Below are 12,083 nucleotides of genomic sequence, written 5' to 3' on the forward strand. Positions count from 1 at the left end.
AATTCGATTTAATGTAACCGAAATCTTGCTTACCCCTACCTAGATCACCGTTAATTTAGTATTAGTTATAACGAGAAAAACACTTGTTACATTTTATTTGTCGTTAAATATGTGTAAATATTTATAAATAAAATATGTTTATATATACATATATACACACACACATATACACACATACATTTCTTTAATATATGTTCATTTTGAAAGAAAAAAATGACTATGATACTCTGGTAACGCATAATTTTAATAGACATATTAGATTTTATGTTAATTAGGCGATACATCGCAAATTGGATAATGCTACATGTACAACAGGAGTTACACATTGATTTCAAAATATATTTGAAAAGACAAAACTATATATCATAAATGTATTTTTGAATTATTTTTTTCAAATTTTGTAGTTTCGAATATATTTTATAACTCAATTTATACATATAACATTTTCGTTTCAAATCTGCAACGATATCCTTCAACTGGGTGGACAGGAAAAGAATCAAAACACATGACATATATCGTTTTCCATCTGTGTCCAACTACATTTTGAAAATATCAAGTCCTTTTTCTCTATTTCAGTCATGTGGACTACTCTTTTACTCAACGTTTTGAAGAATAAAGATTGGAACAAATTAAAATATAGGTAGATATATATAAGTCTAAGTTGGGGTTTTTTTTAAAAATAATTTAATTCTTAAAATTAATTTCAAAAATAATTTTAAAAAAAAAACTTGTGCAAAAATACCTCAATCCGCGCTTCGGTGTCGCGACGGAATATATATCAAAACTGTCGCTAAAATTGAATCAGGTAATAAGTTTTGGAACCGTCGCTGATTCAATTTTAGCGACGGTTTTGATATATATTCCGTCGCTAAATATTCCGTCGCGACACCGTCCGTGCTTACGAATCGCGGACGCTGTTCCACGTGAACAGCGTCCGCGCTTCGTAAACGCGGATTGAGGTATTTTTGCACAATTTTTTTTTAAAATTATTTTTGAAATTAATTTTAAAAATTAAATTGTTTTTAAAAAAAACCCAAGTTGATAAGTTGGTGGATTATATATAGTGACTACACGTTGGACAACCACCATGTGTTCGTGGTGGCTTTATTTTGGGTGGTTAAATATCATTGTGTTATTCAATGCACCAATTTGCATGTAACTTTTTCAAGTTCTATAATATATTAAATGTTTTTAAAAAGTAATTAAATTTTTTATAGATCGAGAAAAATAGACAAAAATAAATAAATAAATAAGTAGTATTTGAAAACAAAATTAAAAAGCAAAAACTTGTGTGATACGGTATCACGAGTCGTATTTTATGAGACAGATCTCTTATTTGGGTCATCCATGAAAAAATATTACTTTTTATGCTAAGAGTATTACTTTTTTATTTTGAATATCGGTAGGTTTGACCCGTCTCACAGATAAAGATTTGTGAGACCGTCTCACAAGATATCTACTCAATTTAAAAAACTAAAAATAAGAAATATGTAATGTTTGATACAACATATAATATGTACTTGTCAGATGGGAAACAATATTTCAAATTTAGGTACAGATAGGGGTGGCCGTACCGAACTACGGTACCGTATACCGTACCGTAAATATCGGTATGGAATTTTTTCATATCGATACCGATACCGGAAATTCGGTATACCGAATTTTCGATATGAAAAAGTTCATACCGGATACCGTACCGACACCGAAAATTTTGTCGGTATACCGACAAATATTTTCGGTATACCGACACTTTTTCGGTATACCGAACTTAAATTTTTTAAAAAAATTAAAAAAATTATACCGAAATATCGAAAAAAAAATATTTACTTACCGATACCGAAAATTTCGGTACGGTATGAAATTTTCGGTATCTTGATTTTTTCGGTAATTTCGGTATTTTTTCGGTACGATATTTCGATATATTTTTCCAGTCCTAGGTACAGATAGCGAATCAATACATTAAAATAATAATGATTTAATATATAATAACAATAATAATATAGATGTGGAAGTTTTATTAAGAGAAAGCTAATGATTTTATGTCCCTACTTATTGGTTTTTCGGATTTTTTTAAAATATAAACAAAATAATAAATAATTTGAAATATAATTGTGCAACAATAAATTAGTCTATTCAATGAAAAGTCGGAAGAAGGAAAAAAAGAGGAAATTCTTGTCACCGAAAGTAATGACTGATGCTCAGTCCAGGGCCTGAAGACTATAGTGGATTGAGTTAATTTATATGATATTGAAATTAATAAACACATACATAATTGGAACAAATTGATTTTTTTAAAAATAAAAAATAAAAATAAAAAACTAATTTTTATTGATTACAAACACTTGTTAAATAGATTGAATTATGAATTCCGATTTTTAAGATTTATCAGTTGAGTTTCATTTAGTTTGAAGTTGATATGAACCATTACATTTATTTGATGTTCGTATAAAATTCAATCAAGATAGCTATATTTATTTTATATTTATTTAATAAATAAAGTTTTGTACTGGGGAGAACCATCCCAAATATGACTATTATACAAATATAATTTTTTTGGTTTATTTTCTAGATATAAAAACAAAACACAAATCAACGAACGTTACGAATTGACGAATATGTCAACCTTAAGTAAATACATACATGAATAGATATTTTGATATGTCGTTCATCAACTGGGTCAACGTTGAGATATCACTCATCTAATGCATATATAATTTTTATATATTTCATCACGTTCAATATATGATTNTATGATTTGACGGTAGCTCATGCGTGTGGGATGTGGATAGAATTAGCCGTCATCTTATATTCATGATAGGCGGCTATTTAACAAGTTGATAAGAAAAATATCCTGGTCGTAGTGATATCTGACACGTCGTCAAAATCTTTCTTCAACCATGACCTTTACTTGTTTTATTATAAAAATTGAAATTGACTTTATAAATTAATTTTCGACTTAAGTAATTCTCATATAAAAGTTTAGAAAAAATAAGAGTTTAAGTAATACTATCATATGAAATCGTGGTTTTCTTCCTATCATCTGAAATAAAATCAGATTTTTTCAGTGAAAAATGTTTATGTCGCTGCATCACAAATAAAAATCATTTTGCCTTTACCTCGTGTTTAAGCCCAACTAAAACAAGAATAAAACAAAAACACGAACATTAATTCACACAAATTAAGATGTAAAAGATAAAATATAGCAAAAAAAAAAAAAACTCAAATTTAGTATTTTCGGAAGCAGATTTGTATTTGATTTCGGACGAAAAATCGTTTAGCAAGCACTAAAATCACAAATCCCTGCTCAATGTGAAAAATTATTAACAAGTTCATTGAGAAGTGGTTATCTTCGTGTCTCGCTTGTTCAAAGAGAGTGGTATCTTTTTAAGTTGAAATTGGACATACCTAAGACCATGTAAGCGATTGATTGACTGAAATAATCTTAAATATTTTACAAGTTTTTAATAGTGATTTATAAGTTTATATCTTATTCTAGAATTTAGTTCTTATGATATTCGGAATGAAATTATTAGGTCGTACTTGAATTGAAGAATTTGAGATAATAGATTTCAAATTAGTTTAATGCTTGGAAGAACAAAATTGTATTGACTTTTAAATTCACTTCATATCAAGTTATATAATTTCAATAATAATAGTCGTTAATTTCAAATACATCCAATACCAATGTAATTTGAAATTCATCAACTAAATAAATTTATCAAATCAAATCACTCACTTAGAGATGACAATGAGCTAAGATTAAACTCGCTCCGACGGGACATGCTTAGATATGGTCAAGCCGGTCCAGGGCTGGTCCAAGGATTCAACGAACTCACTTAGACCCGCTTGCAATATAAACATACATATACATATGCATGTACGTAAATTATTAAAGATCTATTTATATTTTTTATTTATTGAATAATGTATATCTTAATCTATATTTTTAGCTTAGGCATAGTTTGGTACATGGGATAACAGAATGATTGATAAATAATCTTTCTTATCCCATATTTGGTACCTTTTTAAAAAGCCTATGATCCCTTGATAAATAATTATTTAGAATGATAAAATGTCCTTCTATTAGGTGTGATAATTTTAATTTAATGATAAAATACACTACAAATGACTTAATTATCCTCAATTTATAAATGATTTTTATAAATATATGCTAGTACGTAGAAATTAAAATCAAATAAATATGTTTATTTATTTTTATATATTATATAATATGATAATTATATAAATGAATTTGATATAATTATATAAATAATTTTTATAAATCTCAATAAAATTATTAGTATCATTCGATTGACCTTAAAAATTGATATTTGACTTGACTAACAAAATCAATCAATTATCTTATTATATAATATATAAAATTAGGTAAAAATAAATAAATCATGCAAGCACTATCGGCGCATGAACAGATAAAAAATATGAACTCAAACAACAATTTTGAAATTATAAAATTTATTATGAGAAGGTTAATTTTGTCATTACAATCTAATATATAAATTTAATCACTCTTATTAAAATCATACCAAACATTAAATATAATATCCTACATCATATTTATCCTTAACTTATCCTTATATTATATATCACATTTTTATATTATCATATGTACCAAACTATACCTTAGTGTTTTAGAATTGACATAATTTTTTTTATTTAAAATGAAAAAAATTAAATTATTATTTTTTTGTTACCCTCCGATGATCTAAATTGAGGCGGGTGGATCCGGATTTAACCAAACTCGTCCCGTTGTTTATTAATAATTAATAATATGTTAGTTATTTAAAGCTTATATTTCATATAATTTTATAAGTCAAATATATCCTTTCAAACTTGAGATTTTTTTTTTGTTTAAATCAAACATTTTTGTAAATTTCTGTATATTTCATAAATTGGGCCCGTCGAATAAACTTTTTTGAAAAGAACAAAAACAGAAAACAATCCAAGTATTTCACGGGTATATAGCCCACTCAAATAGGGCACACAATTGATATCCGATAAGTTCAAGGGTATAACTGTAAATTAACGCAACCCCCATCGGATGACGTCAGAGTAGCGTTTTGTGTGGTGTGGTCGTGCAAGAGGGAAACTATGCTCTAAAAAATATCAGAAACAATAACAAAAGGAGAAGGGAAGCCGACAGGGGAGTTAGGAATCCTAGTGAATAGTGATTGCACAACCAATCAAAACCCTAGGTTCCTTTCCCCTGTTATTCTGAAACAATTCGACCGAATCTCGATTTCCAGGGTTTATCTACGATCTCACCATGGTCAGTGATTATAAGAAGTTCGTTTTCTGACCATCGGCACATGCGAATTTGTTGTTGGGGTTTTCTTTAATTCGCTTAAGTTTTTTGAAGTCCGCTGATTTCCAGCTGAATATGCGTCTTACTTGCATATGATCGGGGGTTGTTATCCTTGATTTTGTTGTCATTAACTCATCAGTACTTTGTTTTATGTGCATATGTCCTGTTCCAAATATTTGGCTAAAACTAGCGACCGACCTTTGGTCATGTGAATTGATTATCGGAGGTGTTTTTTTTGCATGCAGCACAAGTTGGGTAGAGGACAACGTGACAAAGTGCAGCAGTTCATGACTATTACAGGGTCCAGGTGTCTTGCAGATTCCTTTTTTTGTCAATTTTTTCGCTCTCAAGTGTTTATGTATGTTTGATGGGTTTTGTGTGGGCAGTTGATGGTGCTAATTTGGCTATCCCTTGTTTGTTCTTGCTCTTAATTCTAGAAAACTCCAAAATCTTTTCAGTTTTTCAATTTTTTTGGTAGCATATAAAGTTGATTGATGAGCAGTTTTTTTCGAACTTTTTTGGGCCATGTTCTAGCTTATCATGTATGCTGATGGAATTTTGGATGTGAAAAACTTCTATATGTTAGCTCAAATAGACAAATTTGCTCTATATGATAAATATTATGAATGTTTTATGCAGGATATCTTCTTTGGTCTGTAAGTATTAAAATACTCCGAATACTATTTTATAGTTTTGTAAAAAGTCTATTTAAGAGCCTTTTGTTACACTGATCTAAAAAGTTAAGATGTGAAAAGATTTGATAGTTACTTGGGAAACTGTACTTTTGGTGCTGTAGGATGTGGTCGATATGGCTCTCTGAACTCTGTATTTTAGGCAGTGTGAATTGGTGAATGGTTTCTTAAGATGCAGTTTATCTTGTTTTTCACTTGCATCTGCTTTGGATGCAGTGAAAAAGTTTCCATCCAGGCTCTGAAGTCCAGCGACTGGCAACTTGAAGGAGCATTTGATGTATTTTACAGCCAGCCCAAAATCAAGTCATTTGCTGACACCAGGCACTTAGAGGAGCTCTACAATAGATACAAAGGTTTATTTTTTGAGAACTCGTTGATGCAATGTCTGAGGGCACATAACTTTTCTCCTTTGTCTTCTTGTTATTTCATTGATAAATTCAATTTTCACGACATTCTTCTCGATTTCTGTTTTCCTTTGAATTGGGAAAGCATCTGAAGTCTAATTTCTTAGACTGTACAGCAATTCTTTTGTACATTCTTGCCGTTTTAGCTTAAAACCTTACGACAGTTTATCATGGTGTGCAGATACATTTACTGATATGATATTGGCTGATGGAATCACTCTCCTGTGCAATGATATTCAGGTAGATTTAGCAACTGTTCACTTTACAGTCTTTTGGTTATCATTCTGTAATTCCTGTTCGGAGATCTGGGACGAGCATCCTCCGACATCCTTGGTGACTTCTTTTGTGCCTCTTGGAATTTTTTTGGATCACATTATTTTCATCTCTTGTTTGTATTTTTTTATGCGAATGAGTGCCATTTTTATTTTTTGATTGACATTGAGTGTCATTATTAATACTCCGCGGATTGTTTTTTTTTATTTGGCAGGTTGATCCTCAGGACATTGTTATGGTAAGTTCTAAAACTGTATTATCTGAACATCTGGTATCATTTAACATTTGTGTGTCATTTTAATCAAATAACATGTTAAAACAATGATAGTAGGTTATAGGTGGAACCATAAAGATGCCAACATTTTTTAAAGGGTTGCACTAGTATTTTCCCAATTCACTTTAAACTTAAATTTGGACCTGCAAACTGCTGCTTAATCATGACATAAGTTTATATTCCCAAACTATGTACCAATCCATCCAAGAACAAAAGGGAGGGAGAAGACGAGTTTAGTGATCTGTAAACAACAAACTTAACATTGAAAATGATGCGATGTGGGAAGGACCACAATCACGACATAAGTTTATATTCGTTTGGACTGCAGTTGGTTCTTTCGTGGCATATGAAGGCTGCTACTATGTGTGAATTCTCAAAGCAGGAGTTTATTGGTGGATTACAATCTCTTGGGTGAGTAAAGGTCAAAAACATTTTTATCTTTTTTTTTTCCAATTTTCCTTTATCAAGTTGATATGGAGTTGAACTTTTTGTCTAGCATAATTTTAAGTTTACTTTTCCTTTGGCAGGATAGAATCTCTGGAGAAGTTCAGAGAAAGACTACCGTATATGCGTTCTGAACTCAAAGATGAACGTATGTGCATTTAGTTCTTTATTAGTCCCAAAGGTTTTTCATTCTCTTTCAGTGTTGGGATATCACATCCAAAGCCCTGTGAAATAGTTACAGGAAACAATAAGTTATTCTATATTAGTATCTGTTGTGCGCTAGAAATTTTATAAAAAGAATATATGACCTCTACAACATTATTTTTTAGAAAAAAATTTGTTTTTCTGTTGTTAAATTCGATATATGCTTCTATTTGTCCAGAGAAGTTCCGCGAGATCTATAACTTCGCATTTGGCTGGGCTAAAGAGCAGGTAAATGTCATTTGCTTTAATTATGTGAAATGGTACTTTTTGGTTGTATTTGGATGAAAGGATTTTGTGAATTTAATTTAAATCTTAAAGTCAAATGTACTCTAATTGTTTGGTTAATATTCAAATTTGTGGTTTCAATCCCTCGAATTAATTTTAAGTTATTTTTTTAATCAAATTTAGGAATTTCAATTGACGGGGCAATGTTGAACGTAATCTTCCAAATCTATTTCTCTGATGAAATATTTTAATGCAAAGGCAACTTTTATCTCGAGTTATATTAGTGGCAGTGGACCAACTATTTTCTTATCTATTTGGCAAGATATATTTCATCAAGATTAGCAGGTTTTTTCTTCCGAACTGAATTAGTTGAATATCCGTCTGACACTTTGTTGAACTATGTTTTATCCTATGATTCTCTTAATACCTGTTTATTATCATATTCAATGTTTTGTTTTCTCTCCGTAATCAGTTCTGATGCATTTAGTTAGCTAATATTATGTCTTGGTTTCAGGGTCAGAAGTCTTTGGCATTGGATACAGCCATTGGAATGTGGCAATTACTATTCGCAGAAAGGCAATGGCCATTAGTCGAGCATTGGTGCCAGTTCTTGCAGGTGGAGAAAACTGAATTTCAATTTTCTATGTTCTGTGCATTGCATTTTTTTGAAATCGTTTCCATGTAAATGCTGGTGAGGATAAAATCTAACATGCAAGAACTCAATTTTAGATGTTGTTTTGTATCATTTAAGTAGAATTGGATGCTCAGTGACAGATAAGTCATTGAAAATATAACATTAAAACTTAAAATCTGATGGTGAAAGTCCACTTTGATTTGAAATCTCTGGAATTGTCGGTTTGATAGGGTTTCTATCTGTTTTATAGCAACGAAAAATTGATCATTATTGAAATCTTGAAATAATGGAGATTTTGAGCAGTTAAATGCAAATGAATTCCTCGGTGACAAAAGCCCTTGTCAGGAGAATACTTATGTGGTAGATATATGTGGGAGATATATTTTCTTCTCATTCATATCACCTGGAGGGATTGACAAACTATACTAAAATTTCATTCCTCTACCACAGGACAAACAGATTTGACTGTCACTTTTATTTCTATCATTTTCATTCAGCCTACTGCTGTCTTGTTACTTTACTACAATTGTGTGGATATGATGTTTATAAGTGAATCTGAATCCCCTCTCCTCACATTGATATGTGTGTGTATTGCTATTAATGGGTGCGAGGTCGACCACTTCACCCTTCCCATCTCTCTTTCTAATGATCCCACTCAAAAGATTCCATGACTTTAACTATTATGTAGTCCCTAGCGTTATATAACTTCCCGTTCGTAGTACAGGGGAAGTTTTGATGAAAGGAACTTTTTTTTCTTACAAAAGGCTTCTTCAATAAGAGAGAGAGTCGGTATCGGTTAAATCTTGAGCAGCTTTGTCTAATTTCTCAGGATGGCTGCCTATTCTTTGGATTTCTTGATGCTCTTTATCAGAACTCAGATTCTATAGGGATGTGTAGAACTTTAGCCAATGGCCTTTTTCTTAGATATCGACTTTCGATCCAAATGACACATTTCATAGTGGTTTGAATGGGAGTGTTACCAATTGGTTGAACCCGGTTTAAATTTGAGTTTGTTTTCCTCTTTTGAGAGGAGTTTCAACCTGAGTTTTGGGATCCGATCCGATCCAATCCAATCAAATCAAGATAGTTACCAGATTGGATCAGTTCTTGCTTATAGTGAGGGTTCACTTAACCAACCAGATTCAGCAACCACAGGTACTATTGTGTATTAGCACTAAGGTACTAGACTACTAGTGATTGATACATTTGCATTTACATAGATTACACTTGCACACGACAATCTGCGCATGGCACCACATTGGCGCGGTGATACTGATTTTGAGGTGAATGATAAATCCCTATAAGAAATGGAGTGGGAAAAAAAGAAGACTAGAAATGTTGAAAATAATGAAAGAAATGGGGAAGAGAACAAAGATGAAGAATGGAGAAAAATTGGAAAGATAACGATACTACATTTTGATTGTGGGTGGGAGAAGGGGGTGTTCAACTGCGGTTTGGTTCGGTTTTAGATAAAAATTCAAACCAAACCACATTTTATTGGTTTTACCAAATTTCGAACCAAACCGTGAATTTTCGTTGTCTTTTTTGGACGATCAAGTTTTGAGTTTTGTAGTGAATTAGCCCATGTGATATTGTAATTTGGAAAATGTAGCACTTGTCACTTGATAAAAGTTGATTGAACATTATTTGATCGTAAACTAGAACGATTATAATTAAAAACCATAAAATAAAATACTTATGCAGGTTACAAAATTTGGAACTTATAAACTAACCTAAATTTTTAGGGTTGTGATTATGTTTATTTGGGGTAAAATCCGCAATAAATAAATTCTCGATGTAATTGGACTGTTATAAAGCTCCCTAATAATAAAATACAAACTAAATTTGTCAATGGATTGAATCGAATCCGAGTTGGTCCATCCGGTTCCAGTTCTGAAGTGGGCTTAATGTGGTGGTTCCAATTCAACCCACTCTGTTGAGCATTTCTAATATTTTATTAAGATATGATATGCACATCTCAAGTAAGTAGTTGGTATGTTTCCTGTTCTATCATTTCTTTCTCAAACATTTCTGTTTTTTTCCCTTCTTTCAATTGTCCAGGCACGGCATAACAAAGCAATTTCTCGTGACACCTGGTCCCAGCTGCTGGAATTTGCAAGGGTAAAACCAAATGGAATGAATATGCAGTCGCTCTCTAACTATGTTTTTTCCTTTTTCTATTTCCTTACCATCTATTTGACCTTCCATACCCTAATCGGAATGCACATATGGACATTATTTTCTTGTTAAATATCTTTTTATTTATGCTTTCCTGTGCAAGATCATGAAATCTATCAGTAAATGAATATATTTATGCAATGCAGACTGTGGATCCTGCATTATCAAACTATGACCCTGAAGGTGCTTGGCCATACCTGATCGATGAATTTGTTGACTACTTGACGGAAAATGGTATATTGCAGAAGGGTAAGTTGTGTGATTGGAGCTTGTAACTTTCATTAGGTGTGCTTCTAATTAATTCCTCCCTTTCTTTGAGATTGATGGTTTGAACTTGCTATGATACCGAACAAGAAAATGATGGATGGAAAGAAAGTACGTAAATCAAGGCATATGTGGATTGAATATTTATGGCCCCCCCTCCTCTGATTGACAATTTGTATGATTCACCATTGTTGCAGAAGCAAATACTGGCTTTTCTATTCGGAATCAATAATTTCGTTTGTTGTTGATTAGACTACTATTACTCATTTGCTGAATACCTATCATATGTATTGTATATATGTTCCAAATATATTTTAACGCATTAAATTATGTATGCTACATAAAGAGTGGATTTCTGGATAACATAAAGAGTTTAATTTTATAAGTCAACCATTTTTCCTAATTGCTGTAAAATATTTGAACATAGAAACATAAATTGTTCGTCTCAACTAAGAATCATTAGAAACTGACACAATTAAGTAGTCTGTGCAAATGTTTTTAAAAAGTTATTATAGACTTTTCTTTTAAAAAGTTTGGAACGTTTGTAAAAGAAAAAGCTATAATCATTTGCAAACACTACGTTTCGGATTATGGTGTGTAGGGAAATATTTGGTTCTCTGATTTTATATTAGCAATTTCTTTGTACTATATCAAGATAACGAAGGGGAGAATAAACGTATGCCAAAACTATTCAATTTTTACGCAAAAGTTCTACACATTGATGGTATTCGCGGGTGGTTGATTGGAATCATAAAGGAACCGAATGTTATTTATAACTAAGGATCTCTCTTAAAATAATAGTTTATGTTCAGTGTTGCGGACAATTTTGGTCAAATTCCGAGTGATTATGAGTACAAGAGCACATTGTTTTCTCAGACTTGGCTCATAAATGTCATCTCAAGATCGATCAAAACACCGTCCAGAAGTGCTTTAATTCACGTTGAAGATTCGTTTTGTATGAAATGGTAGAATAATCACAACTCAAAGTCTCACCCTTTGTGAATTAATTAGATATTCAATATTTCAATTCAATATATTACCAAAGACAAGTGTTATTACATTAATTACAAAATCATTTCTTTACATAACATATTTCTATGCAAAGACGCACTAGACAAATAATTCCTAAAAAATCATTTGTAAGTGTTCGGTGGGCCGTCATAGGGGT

General features: G+C 31.4%; 1 protein-coding gene across 1 annotated transcript; it reads left to right on the plus strand.

Moving 5' to 3' along the window:
• Positions 1-5,080: 5,080 nt before the first annotated feature.
• Positions 5,081-11,161, plus strand: LOC140964471 (uncharacterized). The gene is made up of 11 exons (XM_073424295.1): positions 5,081-5,287; positions 5,569-5,630; positions 6,232-6,368; positions 6,601-6,659; positions 6,907-6,930; positions 7,295-7,377; positions 7,494-7,558; positions 7,793-7,842; positions 8,354-8,455; positions 10,535-10,594; positions 10,798-11,161. Exons 1-11 carry the CDS (start codon positions 5,285-5,287, stop codon positions 10,924-10,926), a joined length of 774 nt encoding a protein of 257 aa, XP_073280396.1. The 5' UTR covers positions 5,081-5,284; the 3' UTR covers positions 10,927-11,161.
• The last annotated feature ends 922 nt before the right edge of the window (positions 11,162-12,083 follow it).

Source organism: Primulina huaijiensis, chromosome 18 (genome assembly GCF_012295235.1).
Source record: "Primulina huaijiensis isolate GDHJ02 chromosome 18, ASM1229523v2, whole genome shotgun sequence".
NCBI classification, from domain to species: domain Eukaryota; kingdom Viridiplantae; phylum Streptophyta; class Magnoliopsida; order Lamiales; family Gesneriaceae; genus Primulina; species Primulina huaijiensis.